This window comes from Haliotis cracherodii, unplaced genomic scaffold, assembly GCF_022045235.1.
Source record: "Haliotis cracherodii isolate W230 unplaced genomic scaffold, xgHalCrac1.p SCAF_5, whole genome shotgun sequence".
NCBI classification, from domain to species: Eukaryota; Metazoa; Mollusca; class Gastropoda; order Lepetellida; family Haliotidae; genus Haliotis; species Haliotis cracherodii.
In genome coordinates, this window is record NW_027266308.1 from 33,114,858 (window position 1) to 33,142,761 (window position 27,904).

Sequence of the window (27,904 nt, forward strand, 5' to 3'; positions counted from 1 at the left end):
CTTCTCTGTGGGGAATCCTGCTGCCTCCAAGGCCTTCTCCACGCGACGCCGGTCATCTCGGTTCTGTGCCATCATCTTGAGGATACTAAGACATAGAGGAAGTAGGCGATATACATATTGTGTACCTGCCCAAGGGAGGGAATGAACTGGTCATGGTGCAAGATCAGCAGTACAGAAGCCATGCATTTCTCAGTAGCCTTCAGCTTGCATGTAATGAAGCCTTGAGCAGCCAGTGGCTGAGAGTGTGAGTACACATACACATTTCAGAAGTACTTATTCCGCATGAAGCAAAATATTACCGTATTCAACGTAATAAGCACCCCGCACTAATAAGCACCCACGGCGATATTTGCTTATATATATGCCAGTGAACAATCCCAATTAGCACCCCTTCCTATTGATCAATGTACACAAGACTTATTTATTCGTGTATAATACGCACTCGTGTATGGGCAAATAAATTTTGGAAAATATATCTGTCGTACATAATACGCACAGACTTTTCTTTTGTATCTTTTCAGACTGTCAGTGAAAAACCACAAAATTTATGATCTTTCAACTCTATATTTTTGTTCTTACCAAAATTACAGTCTAATAAGAGCCCCCATTTTTCATTTTGAGAGCGCCATGGGCGCTTATTACGTCGAATACGGCATTTTTTTTTCAACAAAATCCTTGCTCCTTCCAAGAAGATAAGGGAGTAAGGGTTTAGCAAGTCACATTAAAACTAAAATTTTAAAATAAGATATGATTGTGTATGTGTCCAATTGTACAACTATATTTATCACTTCTTTCATGATAGGTAAAATGACATTTACATTGAAACAGATAAACACAGTGTTCCTCTAGTGCAAAGATGACCATTGCAGTACAATTGTCAGTGTCATGAAGACCTACTTCAGCTTAAACCTAATCTTCCTATGCGGGCAGGAGTAGTGATCAACAACTCACTGATATTTATGCAGTTTTCTCCAATGCATAGAGATGTTTGTCTTACTTTTTTGTGGGAATCTTTCCATCGGGGCTCTGGATGAAGCTGATGCGAGTGTATGCCTTTTCCAGGAATGACAAGGAGCTGCCATTGATTGCCAGTAGATTGGTTGAGTATTGTAACAGCTCATCTGCCCATTCCTGTAATCAACAAAGTAAATTGAGTAAGCGAGTGAGTGAGTGAGTTGTGTTTAACCAGTTTCTCTCGTCATTCAGTGATATCACCAATGTCTGCTTAATAGGGAAGTGGCACACCTTGGTGAGGCCCTCTAGCATGGGCATGCTGCTGACACAACAATGGTCTTTATAGCGGTAAATCACGGATTCAATCACACCAATTGGGGATCATGGCATAGTTAACAAGGCAACAAAATAAGAGCAAAATACAATGAAAAAAAAACAATGAAAAAAACCCAAGCAAAGTGACAAGAAGCAAGATGTCACATTTTGGCAACATGTACTGGGCAGAGAGGGAAATAAATGGGATTTTGCTATATAGTGAATAAACTGATAATGTTTTCCTTATTTGGGAATAAACAGAAACATTTTCCTCATTATGGAAAAAAAGGAAAATGTTGAGACCAATACGATTTTTTATGACAAAACTACAGAACACTATCAGCCTATCATGAAACAACAGTTCATTTGTGGGCGTGACTTAATGTTTTTTATTGTTTGTTTCCAAAAGAAATACCCTTGGTCAGCCATTCGATGCCACAGAATAACTTGCAATTTATTATGTCACAATAGCTGACACCTTTCATGAAGAAACAAATATTTTTAAAATTCAATTATGGGCTACGGTCAGTGATATTGCTTAACACATCATCATCAGTCTTGCAGCCATCCAAGGCAAAGTAATATGAAGAGACTATCCAATCAATTTATTAATTAAGCTAAAACAGGTGAGTGAATGTTTTTTTACACTGCAGTACACAATATTCCAGCTGTCACCACAGTCTTTCAATAATGAAGTCAGGGAGAGGCAAATCAGTGTTTGGAGCAATAATTCCCATCAAAGTGGCACAGTGACATACAACGAGCCAGGTCACACACTGTGATCATCCAGTCCCCTCATCGGACCAAGAATGCCCACAAACACTTTTACCTATTTTGATTAATTCCCATCCACAATTCATCTAACATACATTCCTTGCTTTGTGCCATCTCTACTTCAACCGTCTGCTCTATTTTGACCGTCTAGTCACTTCCATCTGCCAATACATACCATTCACTGCTAAAAAATTGGGTTTCCAGACATTTGAGATGACACACCAAGCTGATAGCCAGTGGTTTGCATCAAATGAAACAAACTTTTTCTTGGGTGAATAATTAAAACTGTCTTTCATGTCTGATCACACTGAATAGATTTCTTCCAGATGAATTTGCTACAGAACCAGTATGCAAGCTGCTACAGGCTTGAGCTGTAGGAAATATGACTAGGTTGAGAATTTTAAAGGTCGAGGTCATTAATCTTTTCTTACAACCTTTCCTCAATACATTCCCATCAGTCAATAAAAACATTTTGTTAAAATATCCTCCTAATACATAAAGCTCGAAAAAGGCACACAAGCACTTTTTCCTGTTAATTGACCACCTAAAAAATTTACATAATTTAAAACTTCAGCTATTATGTTTAATCCTTCAAAGCACTTTCCATTTTAAGCCCTCCTTGACCAACTTCTATACCAATCAGCAAGTTAGCCTTATAAGTGCCCATGTAATAAGTTTGAAAAATGTAAAGTATATTTCTTAGTACATTACAATTTGTTTGATTAAAAAAATGCTGTAGTGTAGAAGGCGAATATAATTGCCTAGAAACTATTACCAAAAATGTTTGAGTTTTCATCAACATTCAAATTTGTTCTGTCCTGCTCGATCTCCGACACCCGACATCTAACTTGTTATATATGGCTTTAATAACCAACCCCCCTCCATTCCTATTACCCAACGCGTTGCAAATATCCTCTCGCGAAGTCAGTACCTCAAATACAATTGTTTTACTCTTTTTAGGCAAAGATATCTGACTGTCAGGGAGTTGGTTTAGAACCATATTTCAGTTATGTCAGAGTTCGTCAATATAATGTTGGAGGAAAGCCGAATGTGGCATGGGATAAAGATATTGGCAAAACACAGGTGCATGGTGCTGACACACCAAGAATCCTTTTGAGGGTGAATGTTGGAATTGAAACCCTGTCCAGCGAGGGAAGACAAATATACCCCAATGCCTGCCATGTTCCCAAGGCAAGCGTGTCCACTAGTCTATCATCTTCCCGAGGCAAGTAAGTTAACTGACTACAAAAGTCCAGTTTCCACCCTTGCCGAACTAGGCTGGTATTATGGAGTTACATTTTGGCTGGGCTAACGAGTCTATGCATAGTCCAATCAAAATCGCGCACCGAAATCGAAATCCGGTTCGTAAAGTGTCATGCAGATTTCGGTCAACTGCAGGATTTGCAAAGCATGTGCATCGCTAACTCGTTGTCAACAGATATTTTCTAAATCTTTTCATGTTTTTAATCAAGGTGCTCACATGATTTGACGAACTTCGCGATGTAAGACTCGTTTTATGTTGATTATCGATCAGATCGTCTTGACTGGGCGCCACCGTTTTGTTTGAAGCAAATGCAAGTGATACGAGAGGTTGAATCTGATTGGTCAATAGGAGAGGCATAGAAAGCACATAACTCGTAATAGCCACTGGTGGCGCTACGATCGAGCCTAGGAATTCCAGCCTAGTTCGGCAAGTGTGGAAACTGGACTTTTAAAGTCAGTTAACTCTCTTGCCTTGGGAAGATGCTAGTCTATATCAAAGACTAGTTTCTACCCTTGCCACATCAAGGCCACTTTTCTTGGCTCGACCCTGGCGCTACCTCGCGTAGATCATGAGTTGCATCCCTTGTAATGAAAACTTGATATCCAATCAGATCACTGTTCTTATCTCGTATAGTTTCACAAAAGATGGCGACTACCATAGGTGACGACCAAGTCGATCAGACAACAAAAACATTGGCGATTTCATCTCTAACACAAAAACATTTGCAATCGATGGGGGTTTAAAAGATCAAAAAGACGTATTCCAGCAGTAAATCACTTTCATACGAAGGTGTACCAGTCATGGATGTTGATTTTGTGAAACGTTCTCTGATTAAACTCTTGATATGTGCGACAGTCCAATCATATTTAACACAGGAAAGTGGGCTTGATGTGGCAAGGGTCGAACAAAAGGCTGGTGGACGCTCTTGCCTCGGGAAGATGAATGCCTGGAGACACTATTATGTATGAACTGCACAGAAACATTAATTCATGACACATATAGGCAGATACGCAGTTGACACACCAACACCAAGTGTATGTTTCCCCAACTGTTTCGGTACGGTTCATATATATTTCTGAATGAGTGTGAGTGTTGGGTTTAACACCGCTTTTAACAGTATTCCAGTTATATCACGGCGTGTCAGCTTATTGTGGGAGGAAAGCCCGAAGTGATGCAGGTCTCAGACGTTTACCACTTCGGTGAAACCCATGAGCACGGGTATGGTGCTGACAAACCTAGAAACATAATCGGGGCGAACCCGGATTGGAACCCACAATCACAGGTTTCTGGCGTGCCAAGAGGACGCAACTCTGCACAGTGAATCGCGGCGCCTTAGACGACTGGGCCACCCGTGCCCCCTTATATATTTCTGATGGTGATTGGGTAAATTGATCCACTTACCACTACAACTAACACCTTCTTCAATAATTTGCCTTATCAGATAAGTCAATGACCTTTACAGAGACAGCAGCAAGACATCCTTACACCTAACCTACATTACACCAGTTGGAGGCAAGGTTCTGACAGACACATAGGGAATATGTCTTTAACCATGAACCTAAACCAGACACCAGGGGAGCACTAAACTATCAAATCCTTAAAATGAAGATTACGAATGAGCTGAGCTGAGAATCGAACCAGGAAGAGCAATCAATCAAACGGCAGACTCATTGAAATCATGTGATGCTTCAGCAGTCTGGCCTCCCACAGAAGGTGGCGATTTAGATGCAGCAACAGCTTCGTCAACTCCTACAAAAGCCTCTAGTGTGTACTCTGACGTCCCTTCATGATATGGGTTTTCCCCTCGATTAATCTCCTCCTGTCGCGACAGACATGACAAACATCGATGCAGGAAGTACCCCATGATGCATCGGGAGTCACATCCGCAGTATTGATAATGGAAGCTAAACAGTTGATACATCATGGTGATCATCTAATCCCTAATCAGTACTGTATCTGTTTATCTACTGATGTAAGGCTCATGACAAGTATATTTTTTACACATCTATCATTTACAATGGATGCATTTACAAATGAAAGCATAAATGGTACTACATCTGCCTTATGGGTCAAAAGCATAATTATCAGAAGCAATGTTATTGATTTATAAACGTGGTTGTTGTCGGTGGTTAATGTGCAGTTTAGGACTGGGACCAAAATTTACTGCCTGGGTACCCAGCACCCTATTACCCAACCCTACCCGGGTATCCACTGTAGGCCTTAAGAGTTGGGTACATAATGTCCAATTGGGAATTGTTTTACTGTAGCACTGGCAAAAACTATTTAGATACACATGTAAAATGATCTAATCACACATACACTGAAGTTGACTGAAGTTTTATCTTTACTCAAACGTATAAAGGACATAAAGAACGTGTGCTTAGTCAGAAAGTAATGCAAACATTAGTGACTTTCGTTGTTATTTTAATTAAACGATACATCATGTGACTAACCGGGTCCGGGTAGTCCTGTGGGTACCCGGGCCCAACTCAGGACCCACCCGACCCGAGTACTTGAGTTCTCCATCTAAGCTCTATTACACATCCTCAAAATCATGAGTGAGTGAGGGTGTGAATTGGTCTTTTTCTAAACTTTGCCAAGGACACCCAGTCTTGCCCAGGGAAAACAGGAACAGGTTGAGGAAGAATTGGAGCTGTTAATTCTCCACCATCCCGTGTTCATTATTCACACACCAGTCAGTGCGAAGACATAATGATGGGGGGTCGATTGGTTCGAAGAACCGAAGAACCACATCCAAACTAAACATGCCTCAACAGCGAAGACAAACTTTTTTAACATTGCAGTGTATAACAGTCCCTTAACAGCTATATGCAAAAAAAAATAGAGACCATATTTGCAGCGAAACACTGGTTTCCAGGTCTTGAAAAGGAGGAACAGGCCTATCATTATCACAACTCATGGCTGATGTTTCTCAGTTTAGACCCAACTAGTCAAGGACGAACCTGTAGGTCCCGTGACCAAATCATGGAAACAAAGGTTTGAAAGTGTTTTTGGGTTTCCTGATGTATACTGAACAATTTCGATTTTCAAGGCCAAGGTAACCCTTTTTACTTTTAAAAGTTGCTTGGTTGAATTTGTCATGTCAGAAAACATATTATTAGACACTAAAATCATGACTATCGGACAACATTGACTGTGTTTGTGAATTTCACCGACTGCCAAAAGTGCGTTGACCTTTCAACATTTTTGGCCATAGCTACCCCATTTAAGGTCGGAAGTATAACAAACTATATATTTCTAGGTTTCTTATGACTGGACGAGTAATTTGATATGCATATCAACACAATTTTGAATTTTGACCCCTGTTTGACCTTTGTTGACCCTTTCCCAAAATGCCCGGGATTTTCAACCGCGCAGCCCAAGTCAAAATTGTTCAGTATACATCAGGAAACTCAAAAACACTTTCAAACCTTTGTTTCCATGATTTGATCACGGGACCTACAAGTTGGTCTTCTAGTAAACAGACACATCTGATCAAACATCTTTGATAGTGCCAAAACAAGCAGGATGGAATTGATAAGCTTCATGACTGGCCAGTCAGCTATGGTAAACTCAGCTGATGAACTCATCTACTGTGGCAGATGAAGTAATTAAACATTTAGTTTTGTCAACTGCTGCAGTGTTGCAATGTAAACTGTTGAAGACAGTATGGGTGGTGGGAGGACATAAGCACTGAGAGACAAAGTTGCCGGTACTGTTTGTAACTATTATTTAAAGCTTTTTGTTTGTTTGTTGTTTGATGCCGAACTCAGCATAATTCCAGCTACATGACAGTGATCCTTAAATAATCCAGTCTAGACCAGACAATCCTGTGATTGATATCATGAACATCAATCCAATCAATTGGGATACAATGACATGCATCAACCAAGTTAGCGAGCCTGACCCTCTGATCCCATTAGTCGCCTCTTATGGCAGGCATAGTCGCCTGTTACGGCAAGCACAAGTTGGTGAAGACCTATTCTACCCAGGATCTTCACAAGCAAGGGTGCAAGAATCTTATTCAGTGAGGGGGCATGGGTGGCCCAGTAGTCTAAGGTGCCGCGATTCGCTGTGCAGAGTTGCGTCCCTTGGGCACGCCAGAATCCTATGATTGTGGGTTCGAATCCCTCTTCGCCCCGATTATGTTTCTAGGTTTGTACCCGTGCTAGTGGGTTTCACCGAAGTGGTAAATGTCTGAGACCTGCGTCACTTCGGGCTTTCCTCCCACAATAAGCTGACACACCGTGATATAACTGGAATACTGTTAAAAGCGGCGTTAAACCCAACTCACTCATTCACTTATTCAATGAGTCTAGGATGTAAGTAGCAGATCTTGGCAGCGACATTAGACCACTGTGACGCCTTCTTTGGCACTCAACGTGACATGTAATCTAACTTAGGGACTGACCACTAAATATTGGGAGGCTGGTAGGGACTGTGGGTTGCTGGTACTTTGTTTGAGACAGCCTATTTTTTCAGTCAACACTACAAAACACAAAATTGTTTCTCTTTATCTCTGAAAGATAAGTCAAAACAATTTTAGACAGCATATTATTTATCATAATTATCAGATCATCTAGCATAGCAATTGAAAGATATTTTGTAAAACAAGGACAAATTATGTTTATGTTGTATTTAAAACATCAAAGAAGGGAATAAATAAAAATATAAATCATATATAAATATATATAATGCTGACCCACATTGGATCATAATCAGGATGTATCTGGGATTTGAACCCACAAGATCCAGAGGCATGAAAGGGACACAACTCTTTGACCACTGGGAGACTAGTGTCCCCTGGCAACAACACACTATTGTTGACCAAATACAAGTTCTACAAAGACAATTCACACATGGCTTCATCAAGTACAATACAAGGTCTTCCTTCGACAGCGTGCTTCCCTTGCAGTCATTATCCTGACTCATGGCAAACATCATGGTGGACAAACAACAGCTGCCCCTACTGATTATTCAATAACATACACCTTAGAGTGATTGAGCCAGTGTGAATCATAATTAGTGAGATTAAGGCTTACAAGAATGATCTAGCATACTGTATCAGTTAGACTGGGAAGGACTGGACACTGAAGAATATCATTTGGAGCTAGGGTCCCTGTTGGTTGACATATTTGCAGCAATTGCTGAACTGTTCTTTGCCCTGTTCCACAAAGTGATCTTAGCACTGAAACTAATTTAAGATGTTAAAGTATAGGGATTGGGATGGCCGTAGGACTAAAATCACTTTGTTGAGCTTAGCCCTGGTCATTGCATCCATAGATTACTCTGTGGGGACCCATTGTTAAATAAGAATGATCTCTGAACTGGGGGAGCAAGTCTGCCTCACTTCTGGTATTGATTGACAAAATATGCCTTGCAGATGATTCAATTTAGACTGTTACGAGACTATTATTCTAAATAACAATAAAGGCTTTTCAATACATTACAGCAGCTTGCAATCAAATCAAACCAGCTACTGAGGTCCAGCTACTGATGTCAGCTACTGAAGTCTAGCTACTGATGTCAGCTACTGATGTCCATCTACTGAGGTCAGCTATTGATGTCCAGTTACTGATGTCCAGTTACTGAAGTCAGCTTCTGATGTCAGCTACCTTAGTCTAGCTACTGAGGTCCAGCTACTGAGGTCCAGTTACGGAAGTCCAGCTACTGAGGTCCAGCTACTGAGGTCCATCTACTGATGTCAGCTACTGAGGTCCATCTACTGATGTCCAGCTACTGATGTCAGCTACTGAAGTCTAGCTAATGAGGTCCATCTACTGATGTCAGCTACTGAGGTCCAGCTACTGAGGTCCATCTACTGATGTCAGCTACTGAGGTCCAGCTACTGATGTCTAGCTTCTGATGTCAGCTACTGAGGTCCAGCTACTGATGTCCAGCTACTGATGTCAGCTACTGAGGCCAAGCTACTGCTGTCCAGCTACTGAGGTTGGCTACTGAGGTCCAGCTACTGATGTCAGCTACTGATGTCCAGCTACTGATGTCAGCTACTGAGGACAAGTTACTGCTGTTCAGCTACCGAGGTCAGCTACTGATGTCCAGCTACTGAGAAGTTACTGCTGTTCAGATACCGAGGTCAGCTACTGAGGGCCAGCTACTGATGTCAGTTACTGATGTCCAGCTACTGACCTCCAGATACTGATGTCAGCTACTGAGGTCCAGCTACTGATGTCAGCTACTGATGTCCATCTACTGAGGTCAGCTACTGATGTCCAGTTACTGATGTCCAGTTACTGAAGTCAGCTTCTGATGTCAGCTACCTTAGTCTAGCTACTGAGGTCCAGCTACTGAGGTCCAGTTACGGAAGTCCAGCTACTGAGGTCCAGCTACTGAGGTCCATCTACTGATGTCAGCTACTGAGGTCCATCTACTGATGTCCAGCTACTGATGTCAGCTACTGAAGTCTAGCTAATGAGGTCCATCTACTGATGTCAGCTACTGAGGTCCAGCTACTGAGGTCCATCTACTGATGTCAGCTACTGAGGTCCAGCTACTGATGTCTAGCTTCTGATGTCAGCTACTGAGGTCCAGCTACTGATGTCCAGCTACTGATGTCAGCTACTGAGGCCAAGCTACTGCTGTCCAGCTACTGAGGTTGGCTACTGAGGTCCAGCTACTGATGTCAGCTACTGATGTCCAGCTACTGATGTCAGCTACTGAGGACAAGTTACTGCTGTTCAGCTACCGAGGTCAGCTACTGATGTCCAGCTACTGAGAAGTTACTGCTGTTCAGATACCGAGGTCAGCTACTGAGGGCCAGCTACTGATGTCAGTTACTGATGTCTAGCTACTGACCTCCAGATACTGATGTCAGCTACTGAGGTCCAGCTACTGATGGCAGCTACTGATGTCTACCTTCTGATGTCAGTTACTGATGTCCAGCTACTGACCTCCAGCTACTGATGTCAGCTACTGAGGTCCAGCTACTGATGGTAGCTACTGATGTCCAGCTACTGATGGCAGTTACTGATGTCCAGCTACTGATGTCAGCTACTGATGTCCAGCTACTGATGTCCAGCTACTGAGGACAAGTTACTGCTGTTCAGCTACCGAGGTCAGCTACTGAGGTCCAGCTACTGATGTCAGTTACTGATGCCCAGCTAATGACCTCAAGCTACTGATGTCAGCTACTAAGGCCCAGCTACTGATGTCAGCTACTGAGGACAGCTACTGATGTCCAGCTACTGATGTCCAGCTACTGATGTCAGCTACTGAGGTCCAGCTACTGATGTCAGCTACTGAAGCCAAGTTACTGATGTCCAGCTACTGATAAACCTAGTCAATATGTTTGTTCTGTCTCCTATACCACCATTACAAATGTCAACCACTTTAGTCAGTGAGAATGCTGTCTCATATGGTTCAAGACTGTACCCTGTTCTTAACAGTGACACAATACACCCTGAGTTTACACAGATCATATGGTCCTACTAATAACATAACATAAGGCCCACACAAGAGCTGACAATTTCATAAAATATCCCGAGACAGTCACAGTCCACTGTCTGGGTCAATGAAATATCTCAGTTTATCAAATGACGATCGTTAACCTATAATTAGGTCGTGGTAGTCCCTATACGTTTAGGAAACACCAGTGAGGGACAGTGTATGGCGATAGAGATTGTATCCGCACACTAGACAAATGAGATTGGTCTCCCAAACGCTCAGTTGCACGAATTGAATAATCAATAGACGTCAGCTGTCTCCGTTTTATTCATAAATTATTCTCATCAAAACAAGTAAGGCATCGTTCCTGACGCACAGTGACTTTCTAAATGGGTTAAAATGAAACACAGTGACGAAGATGCTTGCACTGTTTCAGTTCTAATCAAAATGAATTCATTCTTATTGAATTATTCTCATGATAGCAAGTTAGAGATCGGTGTTACATGAAGCTTTGAGAATTCATAACTTGCTTTAAGTGAAGGAAACAGCCATCACGTGCAGTGAGTGAGTGAGTGAGTGAGTGAGTGAGTGAGTGCAGTTGCATGTTGTTTTAAGTAACATTGCAGTATTATCTTAACACAAACATAATAATGAGTGGAGGTGAAATGAGGTTTAACATTGCATCCAAGATTATTGCACTTATACAGAGATGTGCAGGCACAAGTGTTTGTGTGGCTGCTTGTACTAGCCCAAACTCATGCCGATTTTATAGTGCTAGCCCACTGAGATACCATGCTGTAGTTTAACATGAATACCCAACTCAGACACAGTATACTGACTCAGGGTTGACCAGTCCTTGCTTTATCCCTTTAATGCAGAGCGCAAGGCAGGGTAACAACTAATACCATCTTTTAACATCTTCTTTGTGGAGGGGCCGTCCGGTAGCCTAGTGGTTAAAGTGTTCGCTCGAAACTTGACTTTTACAGTTAGTTGACTTCCTTGCCTCGGTAAGATGAGTGGTAATACATTGTATATGACATTCTCACAAAACCCATTATTGCTCCATGACTCTTGTCTGACATTTTTGTCAACACCTCGATGTGAAAAGGGTGGTCGGGTAACCTAGTAGTTAAAGCGTTTGCTTGTCACGCCGAAGACCCGGGTTCGATGCCCGACATGGGTACAATATGTGAAGCCCATTTCTGGTGTCCCTCACCGTGATATTGCTGGAATATTGCTAAAAACGGCTTAAAACCTCATTCACTCTCACTCTTCTTTGTGGCCGGGGTTCGAACCCGGACCTCCAACACTCTGGGCAGATGCTCTACCACTGGGCAACTGAGGCGGTCCCTTCGTTATGAGAATCACAAGAAGCATGTTTGTACAACAACCTTCATCTCGAACAAAAATCAAGATAGCCTACTGCAGTACACATTCCTCACAGAGGTCAGTTAAATTTGAACAGTATTTCTGACAAACCGCAAAACATAATCATTGTTCCACTACAAGGCAGGGAACATCAAGAATGGATATGGCAAATTAGATCAAACCTGGGATCAAAACCAGACAAGCAACCACCTTAATCTCTAATAGAATAAACTGTCTTCAAAAGCATCTTTGTCATACACTGTTTACACTGAATGTATGCAATACCCCTCGCCACTGTTTCCAAGGTATTATATAGGAACAGAATATGCCAAGGGCGACAAGTGTGATATGCAATTTCACAAAGTTATCACATATTATCACAAACTGAACATTGGCTCCATGGTGATTAAGAACACATTAACAACTACCCACTGCTCCTATATGAAGGGGTCAGTCAGGTAGCCTGGTGGTTAAACTTGATCTTGTCATGCCGAAGACCTGGGTTAGATTCCCAGCATGCGTACAGTGTGTGAAGCCCATTTCTGGTGTCCCCTGCTGTGATATTGCTGGAATATGTCTAAAAGCGGCATAAAACCATACTCACTCCCTCCTATATGCAGGAAATGGGTTCATATAGCAATAGTGAGCTAGTTGAGCCTGAAAGAATTTCAGCTACATGACAGCATTGCAGCTTATTGTGGAAGGAATACCAATGTGACATTGTAGGGACATCTCCAGAATTCCAAATTAAGCACCTTTGGCAGGCAAATTGTGAAACAAATTGTGCTATTATTCAACGTTTAAATTTTTTAATGTCATTTTTGTAAATTCTTAAAAAATAATTAAATTGGACTTTTTTTGCCATCATTTACTGCAGCAGGTCTAGAAGAATCCCTGCATTAGTCATAAGTATTTAAGAGTTTCATGAAATCCAGAGCACTGTTTGGGTATGTCAGACAGACCAAAGGCCATAATTAGCTAGAATCTGGAACTGATGGCCAGTGGGCCCAGGATTGGGTGATGAATGCAACACTTCACAGAGAGTTGACTGTGCCACCTGCGCCAGTGGGCCATTTCCTCATGCAGCAGTATGTATACATACATACATACCTTTGCTACTTCTTTCGTTGTTGACACAAAGTTGGTTAGTTCCATGTTGTACATGTCGCTGCCCGTCACGACGGAAAGTGTTCGATCTTCCAGGGACCCATCCCCTCCTCCGCTCTGCAATGATTCTCGCAGTTTGGAATCCTGCAACAAAAGTATATTATTACATTCAAGAAGACAACTGATAAATTGTAATAGTATATGCTGTTTTTGGTATTAAGAATATTAAACACATACACTTGTAACTGTGCCTTGTGTCACACTACCACATCTTCAGAACATTAACTAAAAACAGGCATCATGTTGTAGTGTCACGCCTTAACAACATTCAACACCAAAAACAGGCACCATGTCAGAGTTTCACGCCTTAACAAAACCCAACACCAAACACAGGCACAATGTCGGAGTGCTACACCTTCACAACATCCAACACCAAACACAGGCACCATGTCGTAGTGTCACGCCTTAACAACATCCAATGCCAAAAACAGGCACCATGTCGGAGAGCTACACCTTCACAACATCCAACACCAAAAACAGGCACCATGTCGTAGTGTCATGCCTTAACAACATCCAACACCAAAAACAGACACCATTTCAGAGAGCTACACCTTCACAACATCCAACACCAAAAACAGGCACCATGTCGGAGTGTCACGCCTTAACAACATCCAACACCAAACACAGGCACCATGTTGGAGTGCTACACCTTAACAACATCCAACACCAAAAACAGGCACCACATATGAGTACAAATAGTACCACACTACGAGCAATCTAACAACAACACTATAGAGTTAGCATTTATATAAACATGAAATGTATTTTGGCAGAAATTCTGTAGATATTTGCAGGTGTCAGCAAAATCATTGTGTAAAAAGAAGACAAACGTAAAACAAAAGATTTTTCGGAGACCTCGGATCCAGTGCAATGCTTTGAATACTATGTTGCTTCCAAAAATGAACCTCTGGAAGATGTGTAGGTTTGTGTGAGCTAGCTTTACAAAGTTGCATCAAGTGAGCCTGCAGAATGTTCAGCACGAGTCGCTAGGTCTATGTACCATTATGCAGACACCATATGCAAGACATTCACGCCCCAGAGGGGCTGCATGACCTTCAGGCTACATGAGGCATCGATCAGTTACAGGGTTAGCTTACATCAGTGAACAATGAAAGCTGCAGAACACAATCTCTCAATTCTAATGAGGCCACTTTAGTCTTAAATGTAGATGTATAGGTTTTAATGCACATTACCAACGCAGCGATTACGCTGAATAATAATGGCATTACCGTACCTTACAATTTCACTATTCAATGTGATGTTCATCCTGATAAATATCTCAATATGCTGATTGGGACTATTGATAGTCGCCATAAATATATTATCATTGGGAAATGTGATTACAGGAAGCTTACATCAATTCAGATTGACTCTGGTTCACTTAAAAACTCCAAGCTTACTTGCACTTTCAGCAAACACTTTTCCCATTGATGTTACATAAAGAGTGGGCTGACCATTGTATATTTGGGTCTTATTTTTTTAAAAGATAGTTTGTTTTCACTGGACACACATGTCCTGATAATAAAACTGTCATTGTGAAAGAAATTGATTTGTTCCAGATCCTGTGTGTCTCAGAACAGTGCGTCTCTAACAAACATCCCCCCTTCCTTTCCAGATGATGATCTGTAGATTATGAAATCTCACCAATCACACCAGGGACAGAAAACATAAGCAATGATCCAGGATCAGGGCACAATGACACTAAATGGAACCAGTCACAGAGCATGACCACCCGGTCCAATTTAGCAGCATCTTATAGGGACTGGGTACCCATAAGGCACCTTGAAACACACCTAGGGATGTAGAAAATCTTTCAGCAGGTAAAAGAAAAAGGTAAAAACACCTAGAGACTAAAGACGAAGAGATCCCAGGACCTTTCAGCAGGTAAAAGAAAAAGGTAAAAACACCTAGAGACTAAAGACGAAGAGATCCCAGGACCTTTCAGCAGGTAAAAGAGAAAGGTAAAAAAAACCTAGAGACTAAAGACGAAGAGATCCGAGGATCTTTCAGCAGATAAAAGAGAAATGTGTACACCTTGGACCAAAGACAAAGAGATCCCAGGATTCAGCAGGTAAAAGAGAAAGGTGAACACTAGAGACCAAAGATGAAGAGATCCGAGGTGAACAAACACCTTGACCAAAGACAAAGATATCCCAGGATCTTTCAGCAGGTAAAAGAGAAAGGTGAACACCTTGGACAAAAGACGAAGAGATCCCAGGATCTTTCAGCAGGTAAAAGAGAAAGGTGAACACCTTGGGCAAAAGACAAAGATATGCCAGGATCTTTCAGCAGGTAAAAGAGAAAGGTGAACACCTTGGACAAAAGACGAAGAGATCCCAGGATCTTTCAGCAGGTAAAAGAGAAAGGTGAACACCTTGGACAAAAGACAAAGATATCCCAGGATCTTTCAGCAGGTAAAAGAGAAAGGTGAACACCTTGAGAGAGCATTTTTAGCATGAATAAAACATAAATACAATTTCACAAGTAACTAACACCACAGTAAGGGATTTTACAGGACAGCAACAGGTTCATCAGACATCTAATGTGTGTGTGTGTGTTTCGTGGGTTTTATCTTTGGATGTGCTTTTACATACGCCTAATTTCAGAGGATCAAAAGAAAGAGAAAACAAACCATTTTCTCTTTTGTCTTGCCTTGAAAATTGAAACTATTCATCTCAATTAACTAGAAAATAAAGTAACAGCTGCCAAATCCTTTATTCCCATTTTACATTCACGCCACCTGTGAATCATGAATGTAAATCTTGAATATCTTTCAAACCATAATCCTTCCAACCATAACATGGCAGCAGAGGATCTCCTGATATAATTCCGAAACACCATATTACACTGTTTTTCCACACGCTCCCCATGGTTTGCTCAATAAGGCTGAACACCCTGTCAAATGCTCCACAGGCCGTCATCAAATACATCAGCTAGATTTAAATTGCAACACCATTAGAATAGCTACAAAATGTCAAGTTGGTATGACAGTTGTTAGGGATGCGTAACCAACTGATTCTTGTTCATATATGTCCGGGCTACCAACATTGGTCTGAGCACCCATTTATATGGAAATTAAGGTGAATATCAAATGGTGGAATTGACGCAGCTATTCTGTTAATGGGTCAGTAATCACGTCTTATGAACACCTTAGCCTGCTATACATATGCACAATATGAGGGAATCGCCTAATAAAACAAGAAATTAGTCGCACCAAAATTGCTCCCCCTCGTAACATACAGGGATCCATTACGCCCGCGGAAAAACCTATTTTCATGGAAATCAAATTGAATTTTGTTTGGCCTAAGTCTTAGCTGTGTCAAAACTTTTCCTGGGTCCTAGGTGACCTAATTTACACTGTGCGATAAAGCTGCACAAAACACAGTCAAACCAATAGTCAAGAGCATGGCTTGCATTGTTACAAAGCAGTCTTCATCTCGGGCTGCCATTTACATCACTATCAGCGCCAGGTTTGGGAGAAATGGGAACATTATTCCCTTTTACCAGACACCTAGTTCTAGCTTATCTGCTGTGTTGACATGTTGATATTTTGTATATACAAAGTCACTACAGCCTAATATGATTCTATAATTCTAAAATTGCAGTATTATAGGTCATTTTGGAGCAAATCCAGAAAAAAATATGGTTGGATGATAGCAATCATTATAGAGATATCATAACAACAGGTGAGACAGTGGGGTAAAATTCAGTTTGATTACTTTTCACAATCATATCACGGCAAGTCAGACAAACTGAAGCAAGAAGAAAGACAAAAGTGACACAGATCTTTCAAGTTAACCAATTTGGTTAAACCCAGGAGCACACAATTAAACACAAACTTCATTTGGTTGTAGCAGCCATTTACAAGGTTTGTGATGGGACTCCTTTCACTTCTGATCCGAGGTCTGCCACCTTGTCCACATGACCAAATCATGCTGACAAGGCAGGGATGTCATCCATGGTATGACTCCATGCCATGCATTCAATCTAAGAACTGTATTGATAGTGCTCAATGAAACATTTCAGGATTATAACAAGTAAAAATAATTTGCAATAATTTTCTACCCTGTACCGTCAAGTTAACCTTGACTGACAAATCACAAATCATCATCAGGCCCTTTGAAGCGCCGATTTGCCGCCATCTTTGTTTACACTACTGGGTACCAACCAGTTATCGCCAAACGTTTTCCACAGACAGAATGAGTGCATAAGCTAAAAATTTCACAAAAACTAAAGTAATTTGTACGGTCAACTTAACACACGGAATATTTCAGAAATAACATGGAAAAAAATGCCAGTAACTGGTTGATGGCCAGTACTCATCCACATGAAATCATTCATTTTTTTTAATTCTTCCCAAAACGTTTCTATTATGTATGATTTGAACTGGTTACATCATTCATTTTCTCAGTCCTATATAAGTGACTAGCTAAACATTTACCTTCTGCTTTGTGACTGAGGTGACAGTTTGGAACCAGCAGAATGGCAGTAGTTTTGCTTGTAAGTTGTCACAGGGATATTTATTGATGAAATGCAAAAAGAATACTGTTTTCTTCTGCTGCAATCATTTTTAAGTTAAGTAGAATCTGTGGCCCTTTGCAATCAACAGTGGCTCCGAGAGTGAAACGTATGGCCATACTTGCCAAAAATGGCCCATAAATTTTGTAAACATGGGGCCAAAGGCCCATGAAGAAACTTCCTTACCAATCACTGGATTGTAGCTCAAAATCTTGCTGACTACTACAGTGTACAAGATCCATGTTTTAGACTAACATGAACCTTGTGCCAGGATAGGTTTGTTTGTTTGTTGTTTAATGCTGCACTCAGCATTATTTAACTATATGACGGTGTCCTTATATAATGAAGTCTGGACCAGACAATCCAGTGATTGATATCATGAGCATCGATTCACATAATTGGGATATGCTGACATGCATCAACCAAGTCAGCAGGCCTGACCCCCCGATCCCGTAGTCACCTCTAACAACAAGCATGGGTTTCTGAGACCAATTCAAACCTGGATCTTCACAGGTTGAGTGTGATTATATAGATTATAATGTGATTATATATCCACTGGTTTAAATGTCACCCCCAGACTGGATGTTTACAGGCTGCTTGGAAATGGTTCAAACATTCCTGACTGTAGTGTAATCCTCATCATGCACTCGCTGTAACATTTGAAACTCAGGATTCAATTTTCTATTTGACAAAATACTTAAAATGTAACCATTAATCTTTGATGATGGACAATCATAAGCCATCCTCTCTAACCAAGATCACAAGAAATGGTACATCCAATTTCAAAATGGCCGTCGGAGATCCAGGTCGTCAGCGCTTACCATTATCAATAAGCAATCAGCACCAGCTAACCAGGCTGCCCCTGTATTCATAAACTAGTCAAAACCCAAACTATTTACATCACATGTTATTACCAGTGGAGGAAATACTATTTTGCTTTGCATTGCCAAATTATCGTAGTGCTCATCAACGGCCAGCACTACAGGATTAGGGGATTCAGTTTTATTTGTCTCCGTCTAATCAATACAGTAAATGAACATTCTGCAAGGATGAAGGGAAAATGTACAGAATGGACTATTTCAAATACATTATAAGACCCTGGGGAGGAATAATTTAAACAAAAATCGAAAGAAATTTATTAGCTCCGTTATCTTTAACGTCAAGCATTCTTGAGGGGGTACATTTCACTTTATCTTAATGATTGGCTGAAATTGTTTTGATCAAAACAGAATCAATAATTAAACAAGCTGTATCTGAATCTAAGAAGACATGTAAATGTTAATTAGGAGCGAACTTTTTGATAGTCTGATGGGGGCCTGGGTTTTGAAAAAAATTGTCCCATAAAATGCCACTATATTGACATGCTTGATGTCCTCAAAATATATATATTGTGGGATACATCTTTTCCTTTAGCTTACCCTTTCAGAAGAAGGTATTGTATGTCTTGAAGAAGTGACAGATCACACACTGTGTCTAACAAAGATCCGTGGCACTGCCCCGAAATTTATGAATTTTTATATCTTTACAAACACACAAAATATAGTTTGCTTAGTCTTAAATGTGCTGCAAATCTAATCAACCTGATTGTATTGTTGTCAGTGATGTAAAGGTGGTTGGGTAGCCTGGTGGTTAAAACGCTCGCTCATCACGCCGAAGACCTAGGTTCGATTCTCCACATGGGTAGAATGTGTGAAGCCCATTTCTGGTGTCCCCGCTGTGATATTTTTGGAATATTGCTAAAAGCAGCGTAAAACCATACTCAATGACTCTATGATGTAAACCTTGCTTTTGAGAACAGTGGGTGGAACAGAAATGCTGAAAATCTCATTTCCAGTTTTTACGTAAATCCAAATTCATTTAAGTTATTGTTAACATCCAATCCAATATGACCTTCAACTGATGTTTCCATTAACAAAGGAATACAATCCGCCTTGACTCAGCCTCCAAGGTAAAATTGCATCAGAGATAAACATTGATTGATCGGAATAAATGATAAAGTATTCTACCAAGGTCAGGAGTAAATCAGACTAGGTCAAATACTAGCATCCTGATTACCAATTATTTGTAAGATCCAAACACTCTGAATATTAATCATACAGCAAGTGCCTAATAACAAAACATTCCACTGACCTTCAAAGAGAGAATCAAGCCAATGGACAAATTGGCAAGAAAGAAAGATTTGAATTACTAAGAATTTGTTTTAAAAGAAATGGCTAATGCAAGTTGAGGTTTCATTTCACTAATGCTACTTTTAAGGCAAATAGGATCTGTGAAAAAAGTGCAGTGATTCAGTTGGGCAGCTAAATAACAGTTGGCCATTAAGGCTGAGCTTGCAAATCCTCTTTTAGTGGCAAGTTTCATTTGAGAGAAGAATTTCTCATTCATTTTTAACTAGTTTAATTCTAAGATAACTTTCACATTTTTTTCTTTTTAGCATGCCAAAAAATGTTCTTTCAATCACAACATGAAAAGCCATGTGTTTTACATGGTATTCATCAAAATGTTGCACAACTAACTGGAAAACACTGCTTTTTGACAGCTTGGATGCAGTAACACTGAAAACCGTTGTCGATGGCTATGGCGTCTCTTATAGTTAATAATGTTCCTCCGTGTCTTCACTGGGGTGTAGACGAGTGGTTAAAGCAATGGGACCCGTTCTGCACAGCGATCTTACAATTGTCACGAGTATGTAAAAGTTTGGGAGATAGGACGGTCTTCGAGCTATAAGTGGAAAGGGGCCTTGAAATATAAACTGTTTGAAACCCGATGTTGGCGTCCCCCAATGTTCTTCCTCTCCAATTCTCTTTTCTCATGGAATCAATGTGACAGATGACACACATACTTTCCAAGAGTACTTTCTATGAATGTCCGGTTTGAGGTAATTGGCTGTTATTTATAATCAAAACTGTAGGATCCTTTTGTGCATGCTCCTAACTGATTGAAGAGAAAATGGATGGGAAAAAATCCTTCACTGAAGACTACTGCTGACACCAGGTGTTTGTGAAAGCAGTGAGTCTGACCTAACAAGTCATCTGTTTGAGTGATCACCATGGAGATTGCAGTGCAGGATTGTTTCCTAGTCCCTCCTGCTAACTTCAATGAAGAACGGATGGTCACAATTTGTGACTTGACTGATTATACGTGTCATCCACACCCCATCAACCTGGATTGTTATCAACTCCAGGTTTGACAAGCCCCAAGAATGATCTACAGGCTGCTATAATATAGCTGTAATTGTGAACCTGAGGATTGTTTCACTTTTCAGTCATAAAATGAACAACATCATGTCAAATGTGTGACGGAACATAACTTTGCATGTATAACTAAAGTGTGGTCGTCTCCATCAGTGTGGTCACCTCTATCACTTTTCCCAAATCACAACAAAAGATATCACTGCAGCCATTGATCAGTCAGATGGCAACACATTTTGAGTAATGTTAAGACACTCCCAGGCCTCTCCAAATCCATCCAAGCACACACCAGCTTAGCTGACCAGTCGATATCCCGTCTTATTATTGGGATATGAGAGGAAAACGGTTCATCTTATTCCAGAGCCTCCTCATACTGTATACACAGGACACAGTAATTGTCACAATCATCGGAAGGAGCTGTAAAAGCCGTTTATAGACTAAAGTCGTCATCCTAAAAGAAGCCTGATTGCTGATCAGGTGACAGACTACCAACAACGATCACAGTCTCTTTAAGCGGCCATCTTTGATCCAGCTTAAACAATGTGGGTCTGAATCCCCATCAGAGATGGATGCCACGCTACTTAGTGAAGTCCAGAGGGGGGAACCATGTAATCAATGACGTCTTCGATTACACTTAGCGACCATGATGAGGGAGCATTCATTACATTCTGATTTATTATCAGGAAGCGTTCCTTGACTTGTCCTGGTCAGCTTTTTGCATTTGAGAAACAAATATTTAAGTAGTGATAACAGCGTTAGCATTTGCCAAAATGAAGGAGTATATATTCTGATTTATCATCAAGAAGATCTTGTTCTTTGGCATACATATTTCCTTTTAGTTTAGATATTATTTTTCACATCAAGTGAGTGAGTGAGTGAGTATGGTTTTACGCCACTTTTAGCAATATCCCAGCAATATCACGGCAGGGAACACCAGAAATGGGCTTCACACATTGTACCCATGTCAGGAATCGAGCCCGGATCTTCGGCGTGACAAGCGAACGTGACCGCCCTTTTCACATCGAAGTGTTGACAAAAATGTCAGACAAGTTTCATGGAGAAATAATGGGTTTTGTGAGAATGTCATATACAATGTATTACCACTCATCTTTCCTAGGCAAGGAAGTCAACTGACTGTAAAAGTCAAGTTTCCAACCTTGCCAAACTAGGCTGGAAAATTCCTGTGTTACATTTTGGCTGGACTAACAAGTCTATGCACAGTCCAATCAAATTCATTCAATGAAATAGACATCTGGTTTGTAAACAACATGGATTTCAATGTGCAGATTTGCAAAGCATGTGTATCATCAACTGGGAGTTGACAGGGAAATTGTCATCGTATGACAGTGCATTAGGAAGCACAACTAGACCATCAACAGGGAAATTGTCATCGTATGACAGTGCATTTGGAATCACAACTAGACCATCAACAGGGAAATTGTCATCATATGACAGTGAAGAAGGAATCACAATTAGACCATAAACAGTGAAATTGTCATCGTATGACAGTGAAGAAGGAATCACAACTAGACCACCAACAGGGAAATTGTCATCGTATGACGGTGCATTTGGAATCACAACTAGACCATCAACAGGAAATTGTCATCATATGACAGTGCATTAGGAAGCACAACTAGACCAAAAACAGGGAAATTGTCATCATATGACAGTGAAGAAGGAATCACAATTAGACCATAAACAGGGAAATTGTCATCGTATGACAGTGCATTTGGAATCACAACTAGATCATCAACAGGGAAATTGTCATCGTATGACAGTGAAGAAGGAATCATAACTAGACCATCAACAGGGAAATTGTCATCGTATGACAGTGCATTTGGAATCACAACTAGACCATCAACAGGGAAATTGTCATCGTATGACAGTGCATTAGGAAGCGCAACTAGACCATCAACAGGGAAATTGTCATCGTATGACAGTGAAGAAGGAATCACAACTAGACCATCAACAGGGAAATTGTCATCGTATGACAGTGCATTAGGAATCACAACTAGACCATCAACAGGGAAATTGTCATCGAATGACAGTGCATTAGAAATCACAACAAGACCATCAACAGGGAAATTGTCACCGTATGACAATGTAATCTGTATTATAAACAGACACGTGTTTGATATGGACATCATGACATGGCATTACATGTTCCAGGTTAGACAAGTCACAAGTTAGTTCAAATATAAAGGCAACATTATATATTTCACAACGATAAACCCTGTAGAGCTGCAGCATTTGAAGGCTACCGCCATGGCAGAAAGGTGTGCTTGCAAGCTCAGAATAATCAAGTTATGTCTGACACTGGTAACAAGATTAATCATCCTTGAGACAGATGCCTATTTTGTATTCCAATCTGCGGCTACCAAATACGGCGTACTGATACAGAAAATAGTTCAGTTAATTTCCTTATGGAAGGTTGAACAAGTTCTCTCTAAAGTTGAAATATCTTAAAATTGGGTCTTTATAAAAAAAAAAAATTCTATCACAAACTATCATGAAAACTGTAAGCAACATTCTTGCAATATTCAAGGCTGATAAGTAGTTGAACATAGTTCCGGTACCACTAACATAATGTGGAGTCAATCTTGATGTGTGATTGAATCTTCAGTTACACTGGATTCAGAAACATTTCTTATTATTTTGTTTCACTGCAATAATTAAGTCTGAGCCAGGCAGAATAGTGGCTGACAGCCTGAGCATCAATTCACATTGGCAGGTGTATTACCCTATGATTATTAGTCAGCTCCAAAAATAATCATTGGGTACTGGGGACAGCTTCTGCCCTAAATATGTTCACAAATTCTTAAGCACTAAATCTATTCAAAATTCCTTCATATTTCAATTGAAAACTCACAAAAGTTATTTTTTTAAATGAAAATATTAAATCAATAATGTTGTGAATATGTTTCTCTGAGATAAGAAGTTATTTGTCAGAATCCGAATTGTTCTCATGTATCCAAACAACCTCTATATAAGGTAAGATCAATAATCAGTTTATCAGTCACCCTTGTTGAATTTAATTCTCAAGCGAAACTGATATAAAAATGATGAAAATCAATAAAATGATGGAAAATATCTAATAAGAAGATATTACAGGAAGGAGAATATCATCTTAATGCTTTTTTCGGCCCCAAGAATTAATAACCTACCGTGATGAAATATAATAACAAACGTCCATTACTGCTATACTCTGATCCATAGGCGGCTATTATTGTGATCACTAGTTTGGCTAGGTTAAAAAGGCAAGGCAATGATGCAGCTTACTGTATGCTACTTTGTATGGAGATAGTCTACTTATTTTGCAAGAAATACCCTTGAGAGGGTTAGTGTTGAGTTTTTATCTAAAACCTGACTTTCACTTTGTGTGGATTCATTGGTGAATGAATCTTCATAAAATGGTATGAATGTCACTTTTCATGTTTCATGTTTCATAAGATCGTTACGGTTGGTTATTACATGGTCTCCAGGGGCGGAACTACCATTGTAGCTGAAAAGCAATTGCTTACACTTGAAAAAAAGCACAAGTTTTTAAAAAATAATAATAAATGAGCCTGGTTGCGCCCCTGGTGTCAAGTATATAGTGGTATTCAAAGCCATAACACACAGAGCTGTAAAGAGAAATAGCCCTTCTTTCTGCAAACGGGGGAATGGTTTCTGCTTGTACTCGTCCAGACTAACGTCGATTTTACAGTTCTAGCCCACTGAGATACCATGCCACAGTTTAACATGAATACTCCACTCAGATACAGTATTCCTTGTTTTAGCCCATTAACGCCGAGTGCTAGACAGGGTGACAACAAGTACCATCTTTTAACATCTTTAGGCATAACGAGCCTGAGGATCAATCCCATGACCGTCCGTTCTCCGGGCAGACGCTCTCTTCACTAGACCACAGAGGTGATCAGTCTAACATAGAAGTGTAACACTTTATTTATTGTATGTGAGTCTGTGCTACAAACTGATTGGACTGATACTGTTGTTAATCGTTAACTGCACATGTACCAAGTTTGATAACATTTTCAAGAAAAATAGCTGAGTAATGGACATTAATAGCTATTTCATAATGGCTCAGCCCTGGTGGCCATATCGAAAATTGGGTTTGAACCTCTTGAAAACATTAAGGTGTCATCAGTGATGGGAACAAGCATGTGAAGTGTTTCCTTCACTGCATCCGTGTTTTTGGAGATGATGTTCACGATGGGTCACTCTTGATTACTTAGCATTTTCCAATATGGCTGTTGGCACACATGTGGGATTTCCAACCCAAATCCTTAAACAAACTTGGAACTACATTTGGCATCCATCTCATCCTCCTAAGTCCACGCTTGAGGCCCTTCAAATTTTGAATAGGAATAATTTTGATTTTCTATTTCTTAAATCAAAGAAATGTAAAAAATGTGCAGACGACAACAATGATGGACAACAGGCGATGACATTGTATAAATTCACATGGCCTTGTAGGCTAAAAATTATGTTTGATCAATATTCATCAGAAACAGTTTGATTTAGTTGATGTTTCTTCATATTCTACCATATATCCATGTTTGTCGGTTGTCATGAAAGCATTCTGAGCATTGTGGAGTGACATCATGACTGTCGTACAAGAGAGGGCTGCAGAAAATAACTTTGTATTTTGCATTGTCAATAAATATCAAGTGTTTTCAGATTTTGTGTTTATATTGTCTTTTCTATTCCCAGACTTTTTAACATTTAATGCCATTGGTTCCCATGAAATTTCTGGGCAGCAAACATTCCATGACACTCAAAAAGATAGGATGTTTATATCCTCAAAGAAATCCATGAACCAAGATATGGTACATATGGACTATGGATCATTATCCTGGAATCCAATCCGCAACAAGTTGAACCTGATCTGGCTGAGGGATGGACAGTCAACTGACACATTCCAACCACTTGGCCACCTCTGCTCTCAATGGGTGAGTTAGTGAGTCAGTAGGGTATATGCCATTTTTAGCAATATTCCAGCCATATTATGGTAGAGGCCGCCAAGAATGGGCCTTACAAATTGTAGCCATGTGGGTTACCGTATTCCACGTAATAAACGCCCCGCTCTAATAAGCGCCCATGGCGATATTTGCTAATATGTTGGCTAGTGAACAATCCCAATTAGCACCCTTTCTGATTGATCAATGTACACAAGACTTATTTATTTGTGTATAATATGCACTCGTGTGTTATATGCACCCTTAATTATGGGCAATTAAATTCTCGAAAATATATCTATCGAGTATAATACACACAGATTCTTCTTTTATATAATTTCAGGCTGTCAGCATAAACCACAAAATTTACAATCTTTCAACTCTGTTTTTTATCTCACTAAAGTTATATTCTAATAAGAGCCCCCTATTTCTAATTTTGAGAGCGCCCTGGGCGCTTATTACGTCGAATACGGAATCTATAGATCTGTGTCATGATCAGCAAACACCACAACCACCATGACCCCTTTCCACATTGCGGCCATAATGCTATGACTGTTGTAAGTCTATGTTATAGTATAGGAGTTACAATGGTTTTTGGAAACATGTCCAAGGCTTAGTAACCAAACAGAGTCCTTCTGATACACAGTAGATGAAACACCATTGAGGAAATATAGTAAAACACGAGCCAACAATGAATTTCCCAATCCCAAAATAGTTACCATAATGTCCGAGTTTTGATGTGAAGTAGGAATCTTCGAAAAAGAAAATTACTCACTCCATTTGGTGCAGTAATGGTTTGAAGAAATAGCTGTCACGAAAAACTTCATGATAATATTACAAAGCTTTATACGCACAGATAGTACAAAAACAGTTGATACAGGCTAGACAGTGAGGACCATCTGTACCTGGCAAACCAAACTCTGTACCTGTAACAAACTCAGCTTACCTTGGGCACACGGGCATATTTCCCTGTTCGTGTATCTCGTATCTGGGAGATATCAATAAAATCCATCTCCTGCAAGAAAATCAAAAAAGTAATTACATTTTATATGAATCACACAAATTCTACAATATTCATGACTTGCAATCATTTACCTCTTCCAAACAATGTTCTTCCATTGTACTTCAAGTAAACTGATCTAAATTGTGATATTTCAAAATGTTACTCAGATTACTCTGACAATAAAGCCATATAAATAATACACATTCACATTATCACATGCTGCATGGTGTTATCTAGTATCCCAATTCTACCACAAATATGCATGGTGTTATATGATTACCCGGTTCTACCACAGAGCTCCATGGTGTTATATGATAACCCAGTTCAACCAAAGAGAGCTGCATGGTGTTATCTAGTATCCCAGCTATACCACAGTGAGATACATAGTGTTATTTAGTATTCCAGTTATACCACAGTGAGCTACATAGTGTTATATAATATCTCAGTTATACCACAGTGAGCTACATAGTGTTATCTAGTATCCCAGTTATACCACAGTGAGCTACATAGTGTTATATAATATCTCAGTTATACCACAGTGAGCTACATAGTGTTATCTAGTATCCCAGTTATACCACAGTGAGCTACATAGTGTTATATAATATCTCAGTTATACCACAGTGAGCTACATAGTGTTATATAATATCTCAGTTATACCACAGTGAGCTACATAGTCTTATATAATATCTCAGTTATACCACAGTGAGCTACATAGTGTTATATAATATCTCAGTTATACCACAGTGAGCTACATAGTCTTATATAATATCTCAGTTATACCACAGTGAGCTACACAGCTACCGTATTTTCTTGAGTATAGTGCGCACTATTTTAAAAAAAAACAGCTGTGTAGAAGAGGGTGCGCATCATACACGAATTAATGAGTTTTTATGTTTTTCCCCCATGGAAAGACATTACCGTGAGCTAGTAACACCCGAAATACCATGTCAACAAATCCATACTGAAGTACCCAAATTAATCATGTAAT

At 40.0% G+C, this 27,904-nt stretch overlaps 1 protein-coding gene across 1 annotated transcript in view; it reads right to left on the reverse strand.

Moving 5' to 3' along the window:
* Positions 1 to 27,904, reverse strand: part of LOC139444152 (1-phosphatidylinositol 4,5-bisphosphate phosphodiesterase beta-1-like) — a 150,840-nt gene that overhangs the window by 46,787 nt on the left and 76,149 nt on the right. The window contains exons 3-6 of the mRNA XM_071225050.1: positions 26,860 to 26,928; positions 13,190 to 13,330; positions 998 to 1,131; positions 1 to 85 (exon numbers count right to left, since the gene is read on the reverse strand). Coding sequence (XP_071081151.1) covers positions 1 to 85; positions 998 to 1,131; positions 13,190 to 13,330; positions 26,860 to 26,928 — 429 coding nt within the window. The remainder of the gene's footprint in view (positions 86 to 997; positions 1,132 to 13,189; positions 13,331 to 26,859; positions 26,929 to 27,904) is intronic.